This window comes from Colossoma macropomum, unplaced genomic scaffold (assembly GCF_904425465.1).
Source record: "Colossoma macropomum unplaced genomic scaffold, Colossoma_macropomum, whole genome shotgun sequence".
Taxonomy (NCBI): Eukaryota; Metazoa; Chordata; class Actinopteri; order Characiformes; family Serrasalmidae; genus Colossoma; species Colossoma macropomum.
Window position 1 is genome coordinate 12,872,849 of NW_023494799.1, and position 27,734 is coordinate 12,900,582.

General features: G+C 38.3%; 2 protein-coding genes across 7 annotated transcripts; both read left to right on the forward strand.

Moving 5' to 3' along the window:
• Window positions 1-1,762: 1,762 nt before the first annotated feature.
• On the forward strand, window positions 1,763-13,166 carry si:ch211-69b7.6 (neuroblast differentiation-associated protein AHNAK). The gene is made up of 5 exons (XM_036587026.1): window positions 1,763-1,959; window positions 3,604-3,634; window positions 4,382-4,496; window positions 4,767-4,942; window positions 5,274-13,166. The coding sequence occupies exons 2-5, from the start codon at window positions 3,632-3,634 to the stop codon at window positions 12,279-12,281; spliced, it is 7,302 nt and encodes a 2,433-aa protein (XP_036442919.1). The 5' UTR covers window positions 1,763-1,959; window positions 3,604-3,631; the 3' UTR covers window positions 12,282-13,166.
• A 2,439-nt stretch (window positions 13,167-15,605) lies between these two features.
• On the forward strand, window positions 15,606-27,483 carry wipf2a (WAS/WASL interacting protein family, member 2a). 6 transcript variants are annotated; one of them, XM_036586350.1, is made up of 9 exons: window positions 15,606-16,109; window positions 16,788-16,907; window positions 18,175-18,309; window positions 18,500-18,632; window positions 18,805-18,936; window positions 19,635-20,243; window positions 21,866-22,090; window positions 23,987-24,088; window positions 25,555-25,598. In XM_036586350.1, exons 3-9 carry the CDS (start codon window positions 18,247-18,249, stop codon window positions 25,596-25,598), a joined length of 1,308 nt encoding a protein of 435 aa, XP_036442243.1. In that variant the 5' UTR covers window positions 15,606-16,109; window positions 16,788-16,907; window positions 18,175-18,246. The 6 variants fall into 6 exon arrangements, 5 of the variants coding, with proteins under 5 accessions (XP_036442243.1, XP_036442239.1, XP_036442242.1 ...); XM_036586349.1 differs by lacking the exon at window positions 15,606-16,109 and adding an exon at window positions 16,116-16,669; XM_036586351.1 differs by lacking the exon at window positions 15,606-16,109 and adding an exon at window positions 16,116-16,669 and having other exon boundaries at window positions 16,788-16,903.
• Window positions 27,484-27,734: the final 251 nt, after the last annotated feature.

Here is a 27,734-nt window from a genome sequence, read left to right on the forward strand (position 1 = left end):
TGTATATGGGCTTCTTTTATGGGTAGGGGGAAAACTCGATTCTTAGATGCATCGCAATGCAGACGTGAATGATTCTAAATTGATTCATAAAATGTAAAAATTTTCTAAATATTTAATTTATAACGTAATGTTGACGGAACGTAAAAGGCGGGGCGCGGAAGTGCGGAAGTGCAGCGCCCAGACAGTCTGTGACGGCAAATAACAAAAACACAACCGGATGGCCGAGAAATCCGACAGGCTCCCTCTGCATTAAAAGCTAGGTTAGGTCAGGAGCCACAACACAAATGTTAAGAAGAGCCATTTTGTCTTTTCAACAAAAATCAAACCACCTTGGGAGCCACAACATTTAATGTCCAGTATGTCTCAGTATGTGATAATGTCCTAGTATAGGCTAAACAGTATAAACGAAAACGCAGACTGACTTCGCTCTGCTTTAAGCTTTAATAGCCACTTTCCTCCCATCTCCGCCAGAAAACTTTTCCTCAAAAGTAGAACAGTTTTTTGTGAGATGTCTCTCCACGTTCGACTGTTTTACGTGGCTGAAGTCGCTTCTCATTCTCCAGCTTCTCGTTCGAATTTTCCCGTTCCACCTTAAATTCTGCCTGCGGCGCCGAATGTAACTGCTGGAACGGGAACATTCAGTAAAATTCGAAAGAGAAGCGACTTCATCTTAACAACTTTTTAGTGTTTGACAGTCTCTCGTTGCAGATTTAACATTCCAGGAAACCAACTGCGCTGCTTATAAATGCGAATAAGTCCATTCGTCTCCAAACGTTCGTCTCAAATCTCTGTCTGTATTTTCGTAGCTACTAGCCAGGCGAGACTGCGTTGCTATGTGACCTGCAGTCTGCACGCCAGTTCTCAGTCGTTGAGAACCAGGGCTTTCGCGCTATGTTGCACACTTTGGAGCTGAGATTCAGCGTCCGGTCTCGAAGATATTTTACTGACAAAGGACTTTGGCCTGGCTAGCTCTCGCTGGAAGTTCAAGATGGTGCCATGTTACAGGCACCAAGAGGGAGATTAAAACAGTATAGCTGTGAAATCTTTTATGGTACAAAAACACTCTTCAGAGTAAATCTCAAGGTCTCTGTCTGATTGCCTGCAAAATTTGCAGATGACATTCCTATGGGAATATGAGAAGATGACTAAAAGCATGTTTTACTGGCACCTGTTTAACTACATAACATATCCATGTTACACTTTACACCACATTAGTTGGTGTAGCTTATGGCCCATTATCTGTGCTATTTATTTTATACCACTTTTTTGGTCTTTATGGGTGCCAGCCTGTGGAAGTCTAACTACAAACAATGGAACGTATACACTTAATACAACACACATGGGTTAATTTAAACGGGAACTCTAAGTAATGTATTTGTAAGTAACTTCAAAAGGATTTTTCAGGCTTTACAGATATTTTTCTGACCCCTCTTAAACCATCTTGTAAACGTAAGTAAAGAGAAGGTGTGGCATCTTGCACTCCCATTAATAATGCTGTATACATATTTACTGTCTTGTGTCAAAGAGTAGAAAATACATAACTGCACATCACAAGGTGTGTTCACTGTTAAGCAGTCATCTCCACCCAGATTGTCCAGTGCCTCAAGGGATGGTTTGCTGTGTGACTGAACAGAATAGAAGAAAGTGTCCCTGAGTCATAAGGGAGAATGCAGGTATGACCCCACTGGTGTTTGTTTTTCCTGCATGGTAGGTTGCCATACCATTTTGGAGCCGGAATTTGTGAGTTAGTGTAAGTGGCCCGGGGTGTGAGTCAGAAGCTAAACCAGTTTGTTGGCTGTTACAGTGTGTGCTGCCTCAAAGAGCCCGCCCATAAACAGTCGGTGGATAGTGGAGGTAAACATGGTCTTGCCACTCAGTGTGTGGTAGCACTGCTTATCGACATGGCAAGTTAACTTCCAGCATTGGAAAGAAATCTTGACGTTCCTAATACAAGGCCAGGTAAGACTCTCACTTATTTGTTCTTATAGTTTCTGCGCTCTCAAAACCCCAACCTAATTCAACCACATTTAAAGTCAATTATTATGTGTCCAAGTGTGTATTATATAGTTTCAGTAAGTGTGTATGTATAGTTTTCAGTGACTGTGAAGAAAATGTTAAAAAAGAAACTTTAAGGGCTTTTAATGGTTTACCTTTCTCATGTTCTTTAGACAAGCACTTTCAAATAGCAAATGATAAGAGGCACCCAGGAGTCAAGCCATGACACTGATTAAAATTGTCATGGTGCTTCTAGTGTATTGCCCTGTACATAATGTTGTGTAATGTTTAAGCATTATTTACGGTCATGTGCAAAAGTTTGAACACCCCCAGTCAAATTACACACATTGTTGATTTTCTTTTAAACTAAAAAATGGACACATTATTTATAAGGAACAAACCTAACTATGGCATTTTTCTGCAAATTGTAGTGCATAATTTCTATTTATTTACTTATTTACTTCTATTTATTTTAGTTTAATATATTGGAAAAAAATAAAACATAAAATATAAAATGTGCCATAATGTTTGCACCGGCCACATTTATGTTTTATTTTTTATTTTTCCAGTATATGAAGTTCAACAAATAAACAGTAAATGTGCAGTAAAATGTGCAGAAGTGTGTTTAGGATGTGTACTTACTTCCACTTAGAAAATCAGTGTAAAATAATTTGACCAGGGGTGCACAAATTTTGCACTCTTGGAGTTGAACTTGAAATAATGCTAGCTTTAAAATTTTAACAGGGAGGGATCCCATTCATGTTACCTTCCTAACAGTCCTGGACCTAGTCCACAGATAGGCAAGGCAAACTGAATTAAAGTCTTCATTTTTTTTGTAGTGATATCAATAGGCAGAGTATCACACTGACACCTCTTGCCATTGAAATTTCCATGCATGTATAATGTGTATTTACACCAGAGGGTGTGGTTAAGTACACAGTCTCTTTTGTTCTGGCCTAACCCGTTTCTGGCTCTCGACGATACACACTCCCAGAACAATTCCATGAATACCTCAAAGTTTCGTGCCTATGTTTGCTCATCTCTACCTTTCCTGTTAGTTTTATAAAGGTGCTCTTCAAAGGTGCAGTGATAAGTATTGAATGATGAGCATTGATTTCCAATACAGGACCCTTTTTTGTACACTCAGTTGTTCTTGGTGTACCCTTGCCAAGTCTGCATAGTGCTGACTTGAGTTACTTACCCACTCATCATGTTTCTCATTCATTCATAACTCATTATGAGGTCTTCATTGTGCTTTCCCCTCCCCAGAGAATTAGTTTCAGTGTTGGACTAATACTGATTATTGTGTTTAAGGAATGGTTTAGCAAAAAAAAATAATCCCCTTACCCAAATGTAGTTTTTAATCCTTTTTGGTGACACTGACTCTCTATTTCATCAACCTCATAGCTCCAGTTTCCATTTTAGGTAATTTAATTCTTTTAAAATAACCTTTAATATACATATACAGTATGCAAAAGATTGAGCAAATTAAAATTACAGTTTTGTTGATTTTCTAAGTGAAAATAAGTTAACACATCCTTTATTGATTAAATATGGGAAAGTAACACACCACAAACATCTGTTTAATCCTCCTTTTCTCATTTACAGGCTTAAGCCCTGGTGTTGCTTTTAAACAATGGTAAGTATTCTTTTTTGTTTTTTAACTAGTGTTAATTTTTTTAAAGTATGAGTTGGAAAATTCATTATCACTAAAAAGAGTCCAGTTGTTTAATAAGATTTTATTTTTAGGCATTATTATTTTCATTTGATTTATTTTTAGGTATGTTATGGTGTTAAATAATAAAATTTATTTACTATTATTAATTAGTATTAATAATAGTTCTTGCATATGGTGAAATTTTGTAAAATACCTTGTGTAGCTTCTTATGTATACTATCATTCAAAACTTTGGAATCCCCTGTCTTATAATAAATGTAATTTAGTAATAACATTCAAATGTTAGAAATGACCAAAACATAAACTGATGGTTAAATCACTATTTAAGGTATTTTGGAAACAACAAGAAGTTATGATATGCTAAAAATATAATATATAAAATAAAATAATATATAAAATATAATACATTGTATGTAATACATTCTATTTATAGTAATGTCTTATCACAAATATACTATTAATAGCTATGTGATCAGCACAATTTGGTCACAGCTTTCCATATATGGTATAATGCTGGATATTAGGTTCATTCTCAATACTAGACAACTTTCTCAGTTATTATGCAATGATCTACGGCTCTGTTCATACAAAATGTCTTAAATTTTATAGGTTTCTACAAATTGTTTGAAACCTACAGAATATCATCATATTACAATTATTTAATACTTGTAGTGTATGCATCAATCTAATACTGAATGTTTGGTTTCAGCCTGGCCATCAAAGGAGCCTCTCTGAGAACCTTGTACTTGAAGATGGTGACAAAGGGCGTGTGCTTGTCTCCAAAATTAACCCTGATCTGACAGCAAGTCAAGGGTTACAAGAAGGTAAGTTCAAGATACTGTAATAAATTCTCAATACTGTGTCAGATATCTTCGCTGTTGCACCTGTGTATGCCCTGTTGCAAAATGCAGTTCCAGTTCTGATACTATACGCTTTAATTTAATCAAGGTCTTCAGGAACATGTGAATACTAGAATGAGTTTGTCATGATAGGGTTACAGATAGGTAGAGACACACCTTTAAATATTTATTTTTATTTTTGATAAATTTGGAGTGTGTACATGTGTTGATTAGTTGTTGTCACTGATATTATAGGAGATGAAATTGTTGGTGCCACCATTCACTTTGACCAGCTAAAGAAGAACGAAGTGATTGAAATACTGAAGCTAATTGAACCCTACAATGACAAGGTGCAAGTGCTGACGAAGCCAGGCCTAAAATCCAGCAGGAGCTTCGAAAATCTGGATAACAGAATCAAAGCTCCAAATGAGGTGTGTGGTACATGTATTTGAAATGCACAATAAATATAGCTATTCCAAAAATAGCTATTCCTGCACAGTGATTTTCCAGTTCTATTACACCTAGAACACCTAATTAGATTTGGTAATTAACTGATGAGTTCAGTTTTGTGTGTTTGAGAAGAAGAATTACCAAACTGTGCTGGGCTCCAGGCCTCTAGGAACAGAGATAGACACCCCTGCTAGAGAAAATGCTGACAAAACAAGAAAGTAGATACAAGTGTTAAGGAAGACAAAACATATGTGAAATGCATAATAAACAGAGTGATATCAAAACATTAATTGCTAACAACTGTCTCTGCAGATACATAAGGATTCTTACAACAAGATTTTCAATGCCAAAGTCAAGAAATTTATGAAAGGAAATCCAAATGGAAGAAGTCAAGACAATGCAGCCAGTCCCCTAAATGGCCAGGTGACTGCTCAGGGTTTAAGTAATGACAAGGCAAGAAGTGACAGCAATCTGCCTTTACATGACATGCCAACAGTAGATGTCTCACTCAAGAAGGTCGATGTAGAAGCTTGCCTTCAAAAGTTAAAGGGTAAAGCTCCAGAACTTGATACTGACGCTATCTCAGAATATGAATACAACCCTAACTTACTGCTTCAAAGTGCTGGTCTAAATGGAACAGGTGAGGGCCCAAACCTAGATGTGAAATCTGCTGAAATTGACATGAGTGGTCCTACAGGTAAACTCAAAATGCCCAAATTAAAAATGCCAAAGTTTAACCCTTCAGGTTTTCAAGAACCTGATAAGGGAGACTTGTTATCCCCCAATCTCAGTGCAGGGATTAGTGTTCCTGACTTTGACACTGGTTCTCCCAATGGAGAACTGAAAGTGCCAAAATTTGGACTATCAGGTGATTTGCACAAACCAACTCTAAACAGCCCTTCAGTCAAAGGAGATATTGATGGCCTGGGCATGGACTTGACTCCTCCCAAACACGATCTAAAAGGTCCAAATCTGAACATAAAGTCCCCTGACATTGACATTGATGCTCCTTCTGGAAAATTAAAATTGCCAAGTTCAAAGATTCCAGATTTGGGACTTTCAGCTAGCTTGCCTCAAGGGCCAGATATCAAAGGCCCTGGAATTAAGGGAGGGATTGATTCACCAGACATGAATTTGGATTTCCCTGAGGCTCATATGAAAGAGACAAAACTACATGTGAAATCCCTCGATACTGATGTTGATGGTCCAGCAGGCAAATTCAAAATGCCCAAAATGAAAACACCCAAATTTAGCATCCCAGGGTTTAAAGGGCCTGATATGGACATTAAAGCAGACCTGGACAAGCCAGATTTGAGTTTGTCATCACCCAAACTGGATGCAGACATTAGTGCTCCTGATGTTGACATCAGTGGACCCAAAGCTAATTTAAAGGGTCTCAAAACAGGCATTACAGTCCCTGACATAGACATGCCATCAGGCAAAGTGAACATGCCCAAGTTTAAGATGCCTGATTTTGGACTCTCAGGACCTAAAGTAAAAGCACCTGAGATTGAGTTATCATCTCCTCAAATTAAAGGTGAGATTAATTCACCAAACCTTTCACTCCCACAGTTTAATGTAGATGGCCCTACAGGCAAAGTACCAACACTTGAAACACCAGAGGTTGACGTCAACACACCTGACTTCAATGCTGATGTTCCTTCAGGAAAACTGAAAATGCCTAAATTTGGACTTTCAACTGGTTTACCTAAAGGTCCAAACCTCAAAGGCCCCAAATTAAAAGGAGGAATTGATGCACCAGACATGAATTTGGATTTTCCTGAGGCTGACCTAAAAGGTCCCAAACTCAATATGAAATCACCTGAGATTGATATTGATGGTCCAGATGGCAAATTCAAAATGCCCAAAATGAAAACACCCAAATTTAGCATTCCAGGATTTAAAGGGCCTGATATGAGTATTAAAGGAAACCTGGACAAGCCAGATTTGAGTTTGTCATCACCGAAATTGGACGCTGATATTAGTGCTCCTGATATTGACATCAATGGACCCAAAGCTAGCTTGAAAGGTCCTAAAACAGATTTTACAGTTCCTGACATGGATTTCCCCTCAGGCAAGGTGAACAAGCCCAAATTTAAGATGCCTGATTTTGGACTCTCAGGACCTAAAGTAAAAGCACCTGAGATGGATCTGTCACTTCCTAAAATGAAAGGTGAGATTAATTCACCAAATATTTCACTCCCACAGTTTAATGTAGATGGCCCTACAGGTAAAGTACCAACCCTTGAAACACCAGAGGTTGACATCAACACCCCTGACTTCAATGCTGATGTTCCTTCAGGAAAACTGAAAATGCCTAAATTTGGACTTTCAACCAGTCTACCTAAAGGTCCAAATCTCAAAGGCCCCAAAGTAAAGGGAGGAATTGATGCACCAGACATGAATTTGGATTTCCCTGAGGGTGACCTAAAAGGTCCCAAAATCAATATGAAATCTCCTGATATTGATGGTCCAAATGGCAAATTCAAAATGCCCAAAATGAAAACACCCAAATTTAATTTTCCAAAATTGAAAAGCCCTGACTTGGATGCTAAAGGAGACTTTGACAGGCCAGATTTGAGTTTGTCATCACCCAGATTTGATGCTGATATTAGTGCTCCTGATATTGACATCAATGGACCCAAAGCTAGTTTAAAAGGTCCAGAAACAGATCTGACACTTCCAGACATGGATTTCCCTTCGGGCAAGGTGAAAAAGCCCAAATTTAAGATGCCTGATTTTGGACTCTCAGGACCTAAAGTAAAAGCACCTGAGATGGATCTGTCACTTCCTAAAATGAAAGGTGAGATTAATTCACCAAACCTTTCACTCCCACAGTTTAATGTAGATGGCCCTACTGGTAAAGTACCAACCCTTGAAACACCAGAGGTTGACATCAACACCCCTGACTTCAATGCTGATGTTCCTTCAGGAAAACTGAAAATGCCTAAATTTGGGCTTTCAACTGGTTTACCTAAAAGTCCAAATCTCAAAGGCCCCAAAATAAAGGGAGGAATTGATGCACCAGACATGAATTTGGATTTTCCTGAGGCTGACCTAAAAGGTCCCAAACTCAATATGAAATCACCTGAGATTGATATTGATGGTCCAGATGGCAAATTCAAAATGCCCAAAATGAAAACACCCAAATTTAGCATTCCAGGATTTAAAGGGCCTGATATGAGTATTAAAGGAAACCTGGACAAGCCAGATTTGAGTTTGTCATCACCGAAATTGGATGCTGATATTAGTGCTCCTGATATTGACATCAATGGACCCAAAGCTAGTTTAAAAGGTCCAGAAACAGATCTGACACTTCCAGACATGGATTTCCCTTCGGGCAAGGTGAAAAAGCCCAAATTTAAGATGCCTGATTTTGGACTCTCAGGACCTAAAGTAAAAGCACCTGAGATGGATCTGTCACTTCCTAAAATGAAAGGTGAGATTAATTCACCAAATATTTCACTCCCACAGTTTAATGTAGATGGCCCTACAGGTAAAGTACCAACCCTTGAAACACCAGAGGTTGACATCAACACCCCTGACTTCAATGCTGATGTTCCTTCAGGAAAACTGAAAATGCCTAAATTTGGGCTTTCAACTGGTTTACCTAAAAGTCCAAATCTCAAAGGCCCCAAAATAAAGGGAGGAATTGATGCACCAGACATGAATTTGGATTTTCCTGAGGCTGACCTAAAAGGTCCCAAACTCAATATGAAATCACCTGAGATTGATATTGATGGTCCAGATGGCAAATTCAAAATGCCCAAAATGAAAACACCCAAATTTAGCATTCCAGGATTTAAAGGGCCTGATATGAGTATTAAAGGAAACCTGGACAAGCCAGATTTGAGTTTGTCATCACCGAAATTGGATGCTGATATTGGTGCTCCTGATTTTAACATGAATGGACCCAAAGCTAGCTTGAAAGGTCCTAAAACAGATTTTACAGTTCCTGACATGGATTTCCCCTCAGGCAAGGTGAACAAGCCCAAATTTAAGATGCCTGATTTTGGACTCTCAGGACCTAAAGTAAAAGCACCTGAGATGGATCTGTCACTTCCTAAAATGAAAGGTGAGATTAATTCACCAAACCTTTCACTCCCACAGTTTAATGTAGATGGCCCTACTGGTAAAGTACCAACCCTTGAAACACCAGAGGTTGACATCAACACCCCTGACTTCAATGCTGATGTTCCTTCAGGAAAACTGAAAATGCCTAAATTTGGACTTTCAACCAATCTATCTAAAAGTCCAAATCTCAAAGGCCCCAAAATAAAGGGAGGAATTGATGCACCAGACATGAATTTGGATTTCCCTGAGGCTGACCTAAAAAGTCCCAAACTCAATATGAAATCTCCTGATATTAATATTGATGGTCCAGATGGCAAATTCAAAATGCCCAAAATGAAAACACCCAAATTTAGCATTCCAGGATTTAAAGGGCCCGATATGGGTATTAAAGGAAACCTGGACAAGCCAGATTTGAGTTTGTCATCACCGAAATTGGATGCTGATATTAGTGCTCCTGATATTGACATCAATGGACCCAAAGCTAGCTTGAAAGGTCCTAAAACAGATTTTAAAGTTCCTGACATGGATTTCCCTTCAGGCAAGGTGAACAAGCCCAAATTTAAGATGCCTGATTTTGGACTCTCAGGACCTAAAGTAAAAGCACCTGAGATGGATCTGTCACTTCCTAAAACGAAAGGTGAGATTAATTCACCAAACCTTTCACTCCCACAGTTTAATGTAGATGGCCCTACAGGCAAAGTACCAACCCTTGAAACACCAGAGGTTGACATCAACACACCTGACTTCAATGCTGATGTTCCTTCAGGAAAACTGAAAATGCCTAAATTTGGACTTTCAACTGGTTTACCTAAAAGTCCAAAGCTCAAAGGCCCCAAAATAAAGGGAGGAATTGATGCACCAGACATGAATTTGGATTTTCCTGAGGCTGACCTAAAAGGTCCCAAACTCAATATGAAATCTCCTGATATTAATATTGATGGTCCAGATGGCAAATTCAAAATGCCCAAAATGAAAACACCCAAATTTAGCATCCCAGGATTTAAAGGGCCTGATATGGGTGTTAAAGGAAACCTGGACAAGCCAGATTTGAGTTTGTCATCACCGAAATTGGATGCTGATATTGGTGCTCCTGATTTTAACATGAATGGACCCAAAGCTAGCTTGAAAGGTCCTAAAACAGATTTTACAGTTCCTGACATGGATTTCCCCTCAGGCAAGGTGAACAAGCCCAAATTTAAGATGCCTGATTTTGGACTCTCAGGACCTAAAGTAAAAGCACCTGAGATGGATCTGTCATTTCCCAAAACGAAAGGTGAGATTAATTCACCAAACCTTTCACTCCCACAGTTTAATGTAGATGGCCCTACAGGTAAAGTACCAACCCTTGAAACACCAGAGGTTGACATCAACACACCTGACTTCAATGCTGATGTTCCTTCAGGAAAACTGAAAATGCCTAAATTTGGACTTTCAACTGGTTTACCTAAAAGTCCAAATCTCAAAAGCCCCAAAATAAAGGGAGGAATTGATGCACCAGACATGAATTTGGATTTTCCTGAGGCTGACCTAAAAGGTCTTAAACTCAATATGAAATCTCCTGATATTAATATTGATGGTCCAGATGGCAAATTCAAAATGCCCAAAATGAAAAAACCCAAATTTAGCATTCCAGGATTTAAAGGGCCTGATATGGATGTTAAAGAAAACCTGGACAAGCCAGATTTGAGTTTGTCATCACCGAAATTGGATGCTGATATTGGTGCTCCTGATTTTAACATGAATGGACCCAAAGCTAGCTTGAAAGGTCCTAAAACAGATTTTACAGTTCCTGACATGGATTTCCCCTCAGGCAAGGTGAACAAGCCCAAATTTAAGATGCCTGATTTTGGACTCTCAGGACCTAAAGTAAAAGCACCTGAGATGGATCTGTCATTTCCCAAAACGAAAGGTGAGATTAATTCACCAAACCTTTCACTCCCACAGTTTAATGTAGATGGCCCTACAGGTAAAGTACCAACCCTTGAAACACCAGAGGTTGACATCAACACACCTGACTTCAATGCTGATGTTCCTTCAGGAAAACTGAAAATGCCTAAATTTGGACTTTCAACTGGTTTACCTAAAAGTCCAAATCTCAAAGGCCCCAAAATAAAGGGAGGAATTGATGCACCAGACATGAATTTGGATTTTCCTGAGGCTGACCTAAAAGGTCTCAAACTCAATATGAAATCTCCTGATATGGATATTGATGGTCCAGATGGCACTTTCACAATGCCCAAAATGAAAACATCCAAATTTAGCATTCCAGGGTTTAAAGGGCCTGATATGGGTATTAAAGGAAACCTGGACAAGCCAGATTTGAGTTTGTCCTCACCGAAAGTGGATACAGAGTTTAGTGCTCCTGATATTGACATCAATGGACCCAAAGCTAGCTTGAAAGGGCCCAAAACAGGCATTACAGTCCCTGACATGGATTTTCCATCAGGAAAAGTGAACATGCCCACGCTTAAAATACCTGATTTAGGATTGTCAGATCCCAAAATGAAAGCACCTGAAATAGATCTCTCAGGTCCTTCAAAGAAAGGTGAGATCAATTCACCTGACTTCGGTATTAACGGCCATAAGCCAAAGTTCTTAGCTCCGGAATTTAATATAGATGTCCCTACAGATAAACTTAAAACAAAAAAACCCAAAATCAGCCTTGAAGATCCAGACTGGGACACTGATGCTCCCTCAGGAAAACTGAAAATGCCTAAATTTGGATTATCAGGTACCCTGCCCAAAGGCCCAGATATTAAGGGTCCTAAAGTTCAAGGAGGAGTTGATGCCCAAGACATTGAGTTAACTCTCCCAGAAGCTGCTCTGAAAAGCCCCAAACTGAGTCGGAACTGTCTTGATATTTACACTGATGGTCCTGTAGGTACTGAATCGAATCTCAGTGCTCCACATACAGATGCAGGCACTACTAATATCAAAATGCCAACTTTCAAAAGTTCAAGAGGGAACATTAAAGTGTCAAACAGTGTGGATGTGGATGGTGACATTAGAGATTCATATGACACATCAAAAGGAAAGGTGCACACAGATTTCAGATCTGAAACTGACACAAGAGGCCCCAGTTTTCATTTGAAAACAAGCACGAAAAATCCTAATCAACACAGAAATAAATCAAAGGGCAGTGTGAAGATTATGAAAGACATAGAATCTTTTGCTTCAGGTATGGAACTTGATGTCCCAAAAGGCACCTTAAAAGGGTCAAAGTTTAAGTTATTAACACTAGTGTGATGGCCATTCCCAATAAAAAAACAGGAGGACAGAGACATGTTGATGGTGACTTCATTTCTTGTTTATTACTGAAACATGTAGGTCTGCGAAATATAAATGCATGTATTATCTAAAACATGTCAATTTTATGTTGATATTCATATGTAAATATTTTGAGAAATGTCTCTGACAAATGTACATGAAATTATTTGCAATTTATTTTGTTAAAGTATGTTCACATATGATCACGTGTATATATTAGATTTTTCAAAGATGTTTTTATTTATTTTTTGTGTTACCACTATGCAAAAGAGCATTACGCTTTTTCCTGAAAGGTCCAACTCAAAACTGTGTGAAATGAACATTTGAATGTAGACTATATTGTAAAATGTACAGTAATATGCACATATAATTAATATGTGTTTGAAAGTATGTTAATTTTTTTAACTGTTCTAAAACTAAAAGATTTTTATTTTTCTACTGTGTACTTTTATACCAAGTATGAGATCATGGTAATTAATTATGTAAGTGGGTTTTTTGAAGTTTCACTCTTTTTTTAATGTGTTTCTTTTTCTTTTTTTTGTTTAATTATGATGTTTGTATGCATTGTTTCAAGTAAATGCTTTCATTAAAATCCCATTTATTGTAATGACAAATACAAGCAATGCTATACTAATTTTGAATCATTTGGTTTGAATTAACAGTTTTTTCACCCTTAGCCTTAATGTAGTTGTTTCTAAGACTGTAATGGAGTTACAAGGCTAATGTAGCTAAATCTTAGGTGACATAAACATACATTAGCCTTGTAGCTCCAGTGCAAAACTAAAGAAGCAAACTTCAGACACCATGTCTTGGCCGATCAACCATTAAACCATTCACTGAACCATTCCTTTAAAACAGAGGGAATCAAAATTCACAGTATGTCAATTTCACAGTGGCTCTAAGTGGTTAGATTTCTCAGAGCTTTTGAATGATCTAAAAGAAATTGCCAATCATAAGCAGTCTAATTATGATAAATGTTCTATGATCATGGCTTTACATTTGCAAACAGTGGTTTTAAAGGTGAATTATATCAAAGATCTGATCGGATATGTTTTGAAATCAAATGAGAGCTTTAAAGGTGTTACTAAACCCCATTAATCTAAAGTTCCACATACAAAATACAGTTAGTAAATTAAAGCCAGACATGTGCACATACTATTTTTATTTATTTGTGAAGTTTAACATATTAGAAAAGATAAAACATACAATAGGCCTATGACTTTTGCACAGACCACATTTTGTGTTTCATTTTTTCCAATATGTAAATTCAGCAAATAAACAGTAATTGTGTATTAAAATGTGCAGAAGTGTGTTCTGTGTAGAGGATGTTGTAACTTATTTTCACTTAGAAAATCAACCAAGCACGGAATTTGACCAGGAGCACCCAAGGAGCACCCAGGAGCTGTACAGCCTCTGCTACTGCTCAAGATCTGTTTCTGCAAGGTACAGTTAACTCAGCTTTGGCCCTGGAATAAAGCTAGTGAGTCAACTTCAACCTGTCACGGAGGTACAGACCACCACAGAATTGAAACTCAGACCTTCCATATGTTATGGAATGTAAGAAACCACATTTCATATTGTGATTGTTTTGAAAAACTAACGCCATAGCCCTAAACACTAGAGACTGGGGTTCAGTTCCCTACACTCACAGAAATGTCCATGTTTTGGGCTGCTTTTTGTGAAAGAGTCTTTACACTACATTTACTCTCGTCTGAAATATATCTCATTAAAATTATTTCATTGAACTCTTAGAGCCTCATATGGAAACCCGTTTCTGCCACTGGAAAAAAATATATAGCCATTAATAAGTCACAATAATGAGAACATTTTACATAATTATGACTTAGTATCTCATAATTATGTCACATCATCTCGTAATTATGACTCCCTTTCTCATAATAATGAGATTCAATGACATATTCATGACTTAGCATCTCATAATTATGACTACTTATGCATAATTATAAATTAGTTTGCCATAAATGTGACTTACTTCTTCATAATTATGACTTAGTATCTCTTAATAATGAGATTACATCTCATAATTATGACTTAACATCCCATCATTATGACTTAGCATCTCATAAGGAGTGTCATAATTTTGACTAAGTATCTCATAATTATGACTTACCTTCTCATAACTTCTCATTATTAATGCTTAGTATCTCATAGGTATGACTTACCTTGTCATAATTATGAGAACATGTTCTCATTATTATGAGATAGTAGATCATTATTATGAGATAGCAAGTTATGATTATGAGAAACATTCTCATTATGATGAGATATTAAGTCGTAATTATGAGATACTAAGTCATAGTTATTGAAAACTTTATTATAAGTCACTAAATGGCTATATATTTTTTCAGGTGGCAGAAACAGCCTTGCATGGCCTCAAATAGGAATTTGGCCTACCATTAATTTATTCTTGGTTCACTTGACACCAGTAGCTTTAAATTTAAAAAATTGTGGCATTGTCAATTCATTAATGTTTATTACCACAATGTTTTAAAGGAGAACTCCAAAGATTTTTCAAAAAGTTGTACATAATTAAATGGTTGAGATGTATATAAAGTTCATTCAGAGTGGTTTGGTGTGAAGTGTGAAGAGAAAAACTTACAGAGTCAGAATTGTTCACAGTGGTGGTGATAGGAACCAGATGTCCACCACAATAAGCTCCTTCACAGAAAGTTATTACATGAAACGGTTAAATATAAGCTGCCTGATGTCTGAGACATTGTTTTATAATAGTTTTGTGATAAAGTTTTGGCTCAACATCTATTTTAATCCATTGATTTTAATCCATTTATGGATGGTGGAGTTAGGGTTAGGTACATGCAGGGTGTTGTGTGGCAAAACGAAAGTCCCCAAATAAAGCTTCAGTTTCAGATTTATCATCAACATTACATATAAAAACTCAGAAGACACCTATAGGTTCACTGGTGGTTTTGGATAGTAAATAAAATAGTTATATTTGTATTGTAGACATGGTGACAACTGGCTCCTATCACGAACACTGTAAAGAAATCTGAGTCTGTAACTTTCTCTACAATGAACCACTTCACATCAAACCACTTTGAATGACATACATCTCAATGACTCAATTATTCAGGAATTAAACAAATTGAAAAGAATTCCCCTTTGACCAGTAGGAGATCTGAAAATGGGATGAAGTAAGGGAGTTGTCAAACATAATGCACTATAAATTTACTAGGTAGCCATTCGGGATTCAGTTTTTGCTATGGTAATGCATCCTGAAAGCTTTATGAGGGGGGTGGATCTCAAACAAGTGGACAGTGTTCATGGAGCTGACCCCCGGTCTGTCAAAAGCTGACTGTAGTTTTCTGACTCTAGGTTACTAATACCTGTTCGGCTCCAATCGGAGCACTTCGGGCATTTGCCTCCATTTTGTGTTGGCGCCTGGATTTCCGGGTTCCTTCGATCTGGGCTCGCTGAAGCTTTGAAGGAAACAGCGGCCCTGCTCACTCACTCACTCGGCCGGGAGGAAAAGTTAAAAGAGCTGGAGGTTGTTTTTAGTCTGTCTGAAGCGGCCTGCTGCTGACTTATCTAACTTTATCAGTCTTTAGTTGAGAACAGTAAGTTTGTCAGCTTAAGCTCAGTGATTCGCCGCCTCTGTGCCCCGCTGGCGGGTGGAAAACATGAAGCTGTCTGCGATTAGTTAACGCTATTCGGTTGCCAGTTTTGCTGTTGTAGCCGGTCAGTCAGTCCCATATTTTGCCGGAGAGTTCTGACTGAACCTTGGTTTCTTCAATGCTGTTGGAGACACGAACCGCCCAGTAGCTGCAGGTAAGATATGGCGGACACAAAGTATTCACACTTTGTTTTCGGAGAGAGAGAATTAATGGAGTCGTTCTGCTGTTGGTTTGACGTATAAAACTTTGTGTCGGTGCTTGTTGACTTGACGACCTGAACTTTTCCCTCCAGTCAACCTACGATTGAACTAGACACGACTGAGTTACTGGAAGCTAAGTTACTATCAGACAGCCTTTATTGGCTGTACGTGGACTGTAGGCTTACCGTTTAATTACCTTCTGCCAAGAAGCAACCTTTAGCACCTTTAACCTACTTGATGTTTTCTTTCCGCAAGTGCTCACTGACAGGTTTGGACTTAGCCTACAGCTTTGACCACAACGACTACACTGACACTGCGTTCAGTATACTGATATAAGTGTGATTATGCCCGGTTTCATCTTCACAGTTGTGATTTTTTTTTTTTAATTCACTGTCTTGTCAAGTTCACCAGCAGTAGCTTATAGGTCACACGTTACACTGCTGCCCGACCCTGGATTTACCTGCTGCTCCATTTCCTTGTTCATGTTTTTTAAAACCTTTCTTGTAAATGCAGTGTATGTTACGTCAGTTATTTAAGTTTATTTGTACCAGGCGGTAGTGGTTACATGTTGTCTAAGCGATGTTGAGTTTAACCATATGTTTTTGTTACATTTGTATTTCTTGGCTTTGAAGTTTGAATCCAGGCTGGAATCCGTCATCAGTACTGAGCCATATTGGCCAATCTGCATCAATGTCAACAGCTACTGCAGGCCAATAGCTACAGCTGGACATGTAATCAGAAGACAACTGTGTGTATGAAAGTTCTTCAGATCTCCATCTTGTCTTGATTTGTCATCTGCATTTTGTGCCGGTGACCCTAAACCAACATTTGCACGGCTTCATAAAGTGTGGATGAATATTTTAAACATTAGTGGGCATGGAGTTTTGCCATGTTAGCTAATTTATGGCAAAGAATACTAACACCTGTGTGCCAGTTGGATATGAACTTCAATTTCTTCATACACAGATTATATTGTGGCTTTTAACAACCCTTTTAAGGTGAACTTATAGTTATTTTGGACAGCATAAAGTGTGTGTCAGCTTTAGTATGCATGTGCATGCGTTACTGAAAGAGAATTCCTTTCGTAGACAGCTTCCTTACGGTAAACATTTGGTTAGTTCATGTGTCTAGCTATGAGTGTGAGGTGGCAGCATACTTCAAACACGTTTCTCTGTAGCCTGACAGCAAATTCAGCAGGATGGTCACCATTTTTTTTTTGTAAAATCACAGACAAGTAGGTTCATTTGATTGAATATGCCAGACAGTAAACTCTGTGAGTGTATGACAAATCTGAGAAAACTTGGGAAGCAAAGGTAGCTATCTTGTATGGTTCTTAAAATAAAAAAAGACATCAAGAACAAAGTTAAGTATTACTTCATGCATTTAAAATGCATGTATGGCACAGGGCCAATGTGGTCACCTGAGTTTTTTTACCTGAGCGTGTTTCATAGCTCACGCTTTTGTTACTTGTTTGGTTACTAGTGATCCTGCCTTGCAGCATTCCATTTGGAACTGACAAAGCTTTGTATCACTTCGTATCTCTGTTTACCTGCTGTGTGTGTGTGAGACAGAGAGAGAAAGAGGGTGAGAGAGAGGCAGAGACTCTGAGATGTTCGTGTGTAAACCTGTTCATGTGTAAATAGGGGTGTAGTCTGGGGTGTAGGGAAGGGAAGGCCTAGAGAAGCCCTTAGCACTCTGCTAATAGCACCAAGCCCATCGGACTGGTTTCGGGAGCTTTCAGGTGATCAGTGAAAAGAAGGAAATAACAGGGTTTGGTTTGCTTTTGAATATGCTGACTCTTGTTTGCATGTGGAAAAGGGTAAACGCCTTTAGCATAGCTGATGTACATGTAAATCTTATTTACATTGAGGTAATTTACTGATACAGGTAGTGTTGTTTTGTTTTTTTTTTTTTTTTTTTACATAGTTCCTGAGTGTAAGTGTCCACGGAGGCTCATTATTAAACACACACTCGGATATTAGTCAAATAGACTTTTAATGTATATTTTTGCTTTTGCAGAGCCTTCGTGAGCCAAAAAAAACAACTTGCTGAGATTGTGGCGACAGTTGGCATACTCAGGGAAGCACCAAGATGCCCATTCCTCCTCCCCCACCCCCTCCTCCTGGACCTCCACCTCCCCCTACCTTCAGCCAGGTAACTACAGTCTTTACATTTCCACTGGAGACAGTGGAACACAGCATCGCTGTTGTATTTTTATTCTTTGATTATTAATACGATAATCAAAATGCTAATGCTGCCATTTACAAATTTATCATGCAGTTGATTTTACTAATAAACTGATTTGATTGTTAATCTCCATTGAGATCATATTTCATTTTAACAGGCAAACACTACCCAACCCAAGCTCTCTCGTGATGAAGCTAAAGGAAGGGGAGCTCTGTTGTCAGATATATGCAAAGGGACCAAGTTGAAAAAAACCACGGGGGTCAATGACAGGAGTGCACCCATTCTTGAGAGTAGGTCACTGGTGTATAGGGTTGACAAAAGTGAAGCTGATAGTATTGACTGGGATAGTATTATCAACATTAATGATTGCCATGATGTATTATGGCTAATTATTTATCCTTTTTGTGTTTGTGTGTGTGTGTGTGTGTGTGTGTGTGTGTGTGTGTGTGTGTGTTTTCATAGAATCTGGAGGAGGCGGAGGTGGAGGGGGCAGCGGCAGTGGCGGAAGTGGAGGGGGGTTTGGTGGCAGTTCTGGACCTATGCCAATGGGAGGCCTGTTTAGTGGAGGAGTGCCTAAACTACGACCAGTAGGAGGTAGTTTTATAAGGTCTTTCACAAGGAAAGCCTTTCTGTCATCTTAGACTCAATTCTGCCCTGAATGTAATCCCCAAACTGTTGACTAAATTACCTGAATTAGACAAATCTCTGCTTGCACAGCTCTCATTCACCAATGTCTTTCTAAGTTTTTTCTTAAATTTGTTCTTGAGTTAGGTCCTAAAACAAGGCTATGTCAGATTTATGACATTTTCTTAAACTGCAGAATTGTTTGCACATTGTGCTGTTGAGTGTGCGTGGATTTTGTTCTTATCTACGAAAAAATCCCAAATAAGAAAACTTTGGTGAATGTCCGAAAACCACGTAAGTGGATTTTAAGAAGAAATTACTTCTTAAGAATGGTTGGTGAATGAAGCCTATAGAGATGATCTGCGGTGTCCTTTGAAGGACCTGCTCAGTTGCTTTTATCTACTTCTTACCACTTGATAGCATAAATGATGGTGATTTTTACTTTTGTAGCAGATGGAATATGATTTCTGTATTGCAATTTCAGCTGCTGTAACTCATAGTAAGTTTACTGTTGGAATGGCAGATCTTGGAAATTGAGCTCTTTAGAAATAGTAATACATCAAAATAAACATTATACCACTAAACACTAGTTAAAAAAAAAACAAGAACATGAGATTTGACCACTGTGGGATCTTTTACTCTGCCTGCTTTTGTGTGCCTCCTTGCAGACAGCACTGCTGGCAGATCAGCACTACGGCCGCCTGGTTCTCGTCCTGCAGTACCGCGCGTTGGCGACCGTGCTCCCTCACCTGTGGGACGTCAAGCAGATGAGGATCGTTCCTCGCCCCCTCAGCAGACTCGTAACCCCCGCCCCTCATTGCCTGACATCTCCAAATCAGCCAATGCTGCGAAACCCAGCAGCTCTGCTCCACCTCCCCCTCCGCCTTTTAATCGCAAACCCAATAATGCCCCTCCCACCTCTCATCAGAAGGTCACTGGCCCTTCCCATAATCGTGAGAAGCCCCTCCCACCCCCGCATGCAAACAAGGCTCCTCCCCCTCCGTCGCCTGCACGTGACAGTGCGCCAAGAAACGCTCTTTCATCTCGACCTCTATCTGGATCTTCCTCTGCGCCACCGCCACCCCCACCTCCTTATCGACAGCCCCCTTCTGTAGCTAATGGTGACCCACCCCCTGAGCTGCCACAGAGGCGTAATTCGCTGAGGAGGAACCATGGCAATGTTCGCAGCCAAGCCCCGCCTCCTCCTCCACCGCTTCCATCACAGCAGAGCAGTCGCCCCCCACCGCCAGCACGAGACCCTCCAGGACGCAGATCAGGTAGCACACCTGACCACTGGCATTATGATGTATTTGTTGCTTATAGTGCTAGAACTTTCAATCTAATGTTCTGTTCCTTAAAGAACCCATATTATGGAAAACCACATTTTCCTCTTTTTTTTTTAAGTGAAAGAATTTGATGTAGTATTCAAACGTTGTTAAAGGCCCAATCCCATTTCTTCTTTTTACCCCTACTCCTTGTTTTGAGTGTCACCCTAACCCCTTGGTACTGAGTTACAAGGGGTAGTGGTTAAAAACTTGCCCTACGAAATGGGACAGCCCTCAAATTAAAAAAAATTTACAGTCTTTATTAACAGGCTACTAGCAGTGCTCTGCAGGCAACCCGGCCTGTCTTCAGTGATAGCAGAGAAGGGAAAAGTTCAGCAACCTCACTGCTGGGCTTTAGTTACATTTAGGGCATCATATGCTTTCAAAGAGGGGGGATAAGACAATTATTTATTATTGGTCACCCCACCGCATCTTTGGTGATACGAAGCTAAAGTCAGCTATTCACCAGCTTCTTGTTCGAGTTTTCCTATTCCACCTTAAATGGAGTTATTGTAATTTTTTAACAGAGAAAATACTTACTTTTGTGGGTTTCTTTGGTTGCTCATGCAGCCATCTTGCTGTTTTTTTCTTATTTCTCATAACACTCTGTTTGGAGTGTGTCCGTTTGGAGGGCCATGTAGCCCTAACGCTTCGCCCTACCCCTCTATCTCAACAAAAATTAGGACACCCTTACCCTAGACGTGAACGCGCAAAACAGAGGGCTAAGGGCTAAGTGGTTAGGGGCAAGGGGTGAAATGGGATTGGGCCAAAGTTTCAAAGCATACCATTTAGCATTTCCATTCACGTTAGTTACTTATAAGGAGTGTTTTAGCCTAGGCTTTTTGAATGAGGAACAATACAGAACAGAACAGAGCTAAGCTAATTCTAAGAAGTGCGTACTTATAAAGAGAGGTTGGAGAAGTAATGTAAAAAAAATGTAATGTAAAAAAGCAAAAACTCTACTCTTTATTTAAAAACTCTTTATTTGAATAGCCAATCGTTGATGCTTTGTAGATGCCTATCTTACTAACTTACATTCAGCTAAATATCTGTTAAAAGTTTCACCTGATAGTTTGTTAATGATTCGAATGCATACAGATAATCTGATTTACATTCCCATTTGTTTTCCGTTTCTCCAAATGTAGTTGATCAGCCAAGAAGTCATTTGCTTGTTGCTTACTGACTAAGTTTTTCACTGAAGCTCAGAGTATAACATAACTCACAAGTACTGGACATTTATATCATTACAGACTTGCCTGAAACCACATTGACTTGTATAATAATCTCAAATAGACTTGTGTGGTTTCTGACACTATATGACACACTATTATTTAAAAAAATGAACAAATATAAAAATAAATCAGCAGAAATCAGGACCCAAAGCTGCTACTAAACTTTTTAACTATACGCTATACTTTTGTCTACATTTATTGGTAACATATCATATTAATTCTACAATATATACCTTCATTATAAAAGTGTTAAAGTATTGTAAAGGTATAAATGGAATATTTGTTTTTGTAAAACCACACACATCATTAAAATAATTTGCCTGTTTGTTTTTAATTATGAAGCCCCTCAGGCTCCCTCCTCTGGATCGCGGAATGGCACGCGAGACGTGCCTCCACCTCCTCCTCCCCCGTACCGCATGCATAGTGGAACAACGCAAACCTCTTCTGAACCACCCAGCCGAGGAAGGGCTCCTCCACTTGTATCTACCGGTCGCCAGCCTTCAGGACACGCAGCTCCGCCCCCACCTCTCCGCAACGGACACACCTCTGTCTCCAAGGCTTTTACAGGTGAATCATTATGGTGGAAAGTCCCAAACAAAATGAATATATTTTGTCAGTCTTGTTCATTTTAAGAGATCAAAAGTAATTGGACAGTTTCTTATCCAGTTGTTTGTCATTCATCATTAGAGCTAATGAAAGGACTAGTTTGATTCTAGATTGGTAAACCTAGGCATTTGCTTCTGGATTGTGCTGTTGTCTTCAGATTAAATTGTCAGTACCTATAAAGTAGGCCCTCACAAAGTTGAAAAATCAGAGTAAATCAATCTGTACACCTTCACTTTCTAGAAAAACAATGACACAAAATATAATTCTAAACAAACTATGGAGCTTTTTAGAGCCAAAAATAATAATAATAAAAAAAAACAGGTATGAAAATAACTACTTTACAGACCTGCCAGAGCATTGCCAGGAATCTAGTATGTTTGGGTGCCCATTGGGTGTCAAATTTAATCAGAGAACACAGAGAACACATTTCTGCACATTTATGTGTACAATTATATGCTGAATTTAACATAGTAGGGGGGGAGGATAAAACACAAAAAGTGGCCTGTGCAAAAGTCATGTCACATTTTGTATTATTTTTTTTTTTACAGTTTTTCCTCAGCAAATAAATAGAATTTTGTGTACTAAAATTTGCAGGAAAATGCCTGTATTCATAGGGGATATGTTCAAACTTCATAGATGTAAACTCACACTCTCTATATTAAAACTTATGTTCTAGCCTCATAGTTATTGTTCTATTTCACATCCTTTCTGCTGGAACACACATCCAAAACATCAGTCTGACACTGTCCAATCACTTAAGGGACTGTCAAAATTCTAAAAGCATTTTGAGTGTAGAGTTCAGTTTTACAGTACCTTTCCTTTAGACATCTCTGACTGATCAACGTATCTTCAGCTTGGACGTTATCAGTGTTTGAAAATAGCAGTGCAGTCAAATGATCTCTCAGGAATTCAAATAGGGTCCCTGCAGTTCCTCTTTGCGTAAACCAAAAGAGAGCCTTCTCTGAATGCAGATATGTTATGAGGTCATATAGATGGGGCAAGAGATGTCATTGTCACAGGAAAATAAGCCTGTACTTACTGTAAGAGGGTGTTCTTTGTTGGTGTGGGATTACAGTTGTGGCAAATGAGACATGGGAGGGATAATATGATATGTTATTGTTATCATAATAAATTGTCACACTATGCTATTGTAAGCATACCATGGATATGGTCATACCATGGATATGGTCAGTACACAGTAAACTTGCAGATCATCAGTACACAAGAACACTGATGATCTGCAAGTTTCATTAGAGAAAGTAGATAACCAGTCCTGATTATTTTGAGTTATTGCAGTGCTGTATGTGATATATTTAATAAAAATAATTGTAAACAGAATTTTTGACAGTACTTAGTGGGACAGCTGGTGCTATGTTGTATGTTATATCTGATCAAACTTAAGTAAAAGTAAATGATTGCCCAGCCTTACCTCATATTTGTTTTTCCACTCTCCACAGTAGTACATTTTGCCTCCAGGATCCCCTCACACAGAAAATCCTTTGTAGTTTGAAAAGCAAATACTAAATACTGTCAGAGGACTTTATTTGGGCACTAGTTGAATATTCTTGAAATCAAGAGGATTAATTGGGAGTTTGCGCCCCTTTGCTGCAATAATTACGTTTTTGGGAAAGCTTTACATTAGATGTCCATCACTGTGAGGAGTCAGTTACTTATGTTCCATGATAAGGATCACAGATGCCACTCCAGCTCATTCCAAAGGAATTTGATGGTGCCCTTTCACTCCACAAGTTGTAGGAGCTGAATTCAGCAATTTGAAGAGGTGTCTGGGTACTTGTATTTGTATAAAAATAATGGATTTAAAAGTTAACATAGTAACCTTTTTTTGGTCTCCTTCAGATGATTTTGAGTCCAAGTACTCTTTCCATCCTGTTGAGGACCTGCCCCCACCAGAAGAGTACAAACAGTTCACTAAAGTCTATCCCAGTAAATCGAATAGAGGTAAGAACCTAATTTACCTAACTTGGGAAATTTAGGTAGGTCACTTGATATTGTGTGCATTATCTACAGTACTATGCAAAAGTATTAGGCAATATAAAAAAAATGCTTAGTTATTTAGCCAAAACAATTTATTTATTTGAATTAGAATAGTGCTAAAATAATTTCTCATTTTCAGATTTCTCTGTAAAGATGCCCAGTATTGCTGTTACCATCCAAGACCTAGTTTGGCTAATCAGTCCTTCATTAATTTATCTTGCATATCGATTTTACAGGCAAAACCACTTTTACTGCAGAGATATATAGTTTAAAACAAATTGTATGAGTTTTTCCCACAGTACTGTATGTGTGTACTGTACAGTAATATTTCTATTTTGTTTCTGCAATGGTTAGCCATGATTTACAGTATATGATAGCAGAAGTTGGATAAATTGGTGTAGCAGTTATTGGGACCCTAAAACAACCTTTAGTATTTATACCAGTCACTGGAAGTGTCTGAATGTTAGACATGATCTGGACAAGATCTGACTGAGCATCAGTGTCATGGTCATCTGTGATTGATACTGCCATTCCAAGTCTTAATCCCTCCATTCTTGAGTGACTTTCTTGTAACATTCTACACTGTTGAGTATAGCTACCTAGTGTATAGTATACCTACACTATCAGTGTCAAAAGTTTGGACACTTGGATGAATATGCATTTTTCTTAATCTTGAAGACATTTTGATCAAAAAGCTTTTGCTTAAATGCGAAAGAAAGTGATTTCTAAGCCAAATATAACTGGTAATATTAATGCATCAAATTACCTCCAATACAAACATATTAAATTTAAAGCTACTGTAACGTCAGTTGTGCTTCAGACCCCCTGAATGTATAAATCTGATGATTGTAAATGTGTTGAAAACAAATTCATAGGGAACTCAGTCAGAACTTGAGGGACGTGTCTTCCAAGGAAGTTTTTTTGGAGCCTGTGCATGTGATGTTAATGTGTATGATGTGGCCCAAAAACTCCCAGCAAATCTGACCTGACACCTGACTTAAATTACTATAATTCAGGTTTTACAGAGTGACTTGCAGGACTGTGTTTCTAAAAATGAAAAAAAAATATATATATATCTTATTGGAAAAGCATCCCAGGAGTATGTATCAAGGACAAAGGGGGCTGATTTCTAAAAGATATTAAGTACCTTTTTTGTTGTCTGCATAATGCTATACATGTTTCGTAGTTTTGATTCCTTTAATGTTATTCTAAAATGTGGCACATAATAGAAACAGGGAAAACATTCTATGGGTAGGGGTGTTTAAACTTTTGACTGGTAGTATAAATGCATTGTGCAAACAACTCTATACATAATGGCAGTGTTTCCCCAAGTCTAAGTGATCAGGGCTTGTCAGGATGTGTTGAACTTTTTACATATTAGATTGTGTCTCTAGTTAATACAAAAATTTCTCTGCCCTGTTTTGCTGTAGGTTTGATGAGAGGCGCTCCTCCACTGCCACCTGTTGGAAGGTGAACTGCACTCAGGAAGGAAAATGACTACAAAAAAACTCTAATCCAACTACACACATGCACACTAATACAGCTGTACACTCTCAAAACAGATGTGTTTAAAACAACACATTGTGTGTTTAAACGAATTTGTGTGCACACCTTAAGGACAACACAGTTTGTGTTACTTTCAACACAGTGTTTTCCTATTTAACACAAGCATTGCATTCAGATTTTGAACACTAAGTTGTCTGTTCCAGACATGCTGTGCAATATAGTCATGACACAAAATTGTGTTAATTAACTCATCATTTTTGAGAGTATACTATGAAAAAAGCTGACCTCACCACTAAAATAAACATATCTTCATGTCTTCAATAATATATCAGGTGAAGAGAATTGCTGGGCCTTACAAATCACCTTTTGTTAATATAATAAAGAACTGTACAGAGAGGGTGCCCAAACTTTTGCACACACCATATGCATATTTTGATAATTTTGAATTTTGTAAAAATGCTAATAAACAGTAACTATGCATTCAACTATGCAAATTAAGAATGCACACAAAATGAGTCATGTGACCATGCTATGGATGGGTTTTGCAGACCCAAACTAAGCCCAAGACTATACTACACAGGGTTATTCTTATTTCTGAATCAACAATGGTGAACTTCGATTGGTCAGTCAACCTATTCCAAGGCTGGGTTTAATTCATGTATGCAAAACTGACCCTTTTTCTCTAAAAACCTTGTTGTGCCTATAGAGGACCTTGTGCAAATACAGATGACCCAAGAGAGTTTTTTTTTATGTAATGTGCATTTCATTTTCTAACGTGCACATTATTTGCCAGAGAAAGGGATCTACTAAATAGACCGTTTTGTTTAGCACTTGTCTTTACACTATTAAGAGTGTAAAGAGAGATTACTTAATGACTTAAGTAGACAATCACTGCATAATGAGGAAAGACTGTTATTGTCTTACAATCACAGTCATTTTTGTTACTCCATCACACACTGTTCTCCACTACGACAGGCAGTTTGTCAATGTATTAGGTGACATTGAACTTGGAAACGATTGTTTTGCCAATATTATGGAGTTGTAAACTTCTTTATTTGTCACATAGGCCCTGTGGCCTTTGTCTAGAACCATTCATTCCATTTGGATCACTAAACATTGTGTTGCTGAGTGGGAACATAGAGCAACCATCCAGTTGCTTTTGCTGTGAGCTACAGAAGGAGTGCAAAATGCATTATTTTTATGTGTGAATAAGGGAAATTTCTTACCACGATTTATATGTATTAAACGTACCAGATTCTTAACCACTCCTTTAGTACTAACAAAAAACTCTAAGTGCCACTAAGACCACAGTATCTATATTAGGCCCTGCTATGTCTTTGAAGGGTCTACTCATGAATATGTGGTGCTGCAAAATGTGGTGGTTAAAATACAGCACCTTAGTCCTGTAATGAATTATTACCTTACGAATTCCTCTGGAAATCACAAATTTGACTGGTACCAATGCTTTTTTTCTGTTTGATAAAACGCTAGCTTGCTAATGGAGAAATTTAAATGTCATAATCTATATTACACTATATTAAGTGTAGTTAAAGATTTTTTATTGTAAAGTTTTGTAATACAGAGGATTAAACGTTGAAAATATAACAGTTTATATTGAGGAGACCAAGCACATTTCTTACCAGGTCCCTTTCCATGACACGTTTATCTTTATGTAGCCTCTAAGTGGCCAGGGGAGGGCTGTGTGTTTTTCCTCTTCATTCTTCTTGGCCTGTTGTAATTTGATGTAACCATTTGGTCATCAGTATTTCTGAGCTGCCAAATGTGCACATTGAAACTGTATGCTGACATTTGTACGATGGTCGTATTAAATTGAAAATAAACGGTTATGGGAAGTTTGCGTGGCTCATTTTATTATATGGTTTCTAGAACGAGTTTTGGTGCTCACTTAAGTAGTGCACACAAAGACTAATACGCTTATTTAAAGTGTTCGAAAACTTCCCGGGAGTTTTTTTTTCTGCTCGACTGTCAACAAAGAAAACACCCGCCAAGAGTAGTGCGTCACTCTGAGAGGAAGAAGCTCTGGCGTTTTGATTGGATGTTCGCTTTTCTTGGCACTCCTCCAACCAATGAGGTTTTAGAGCGT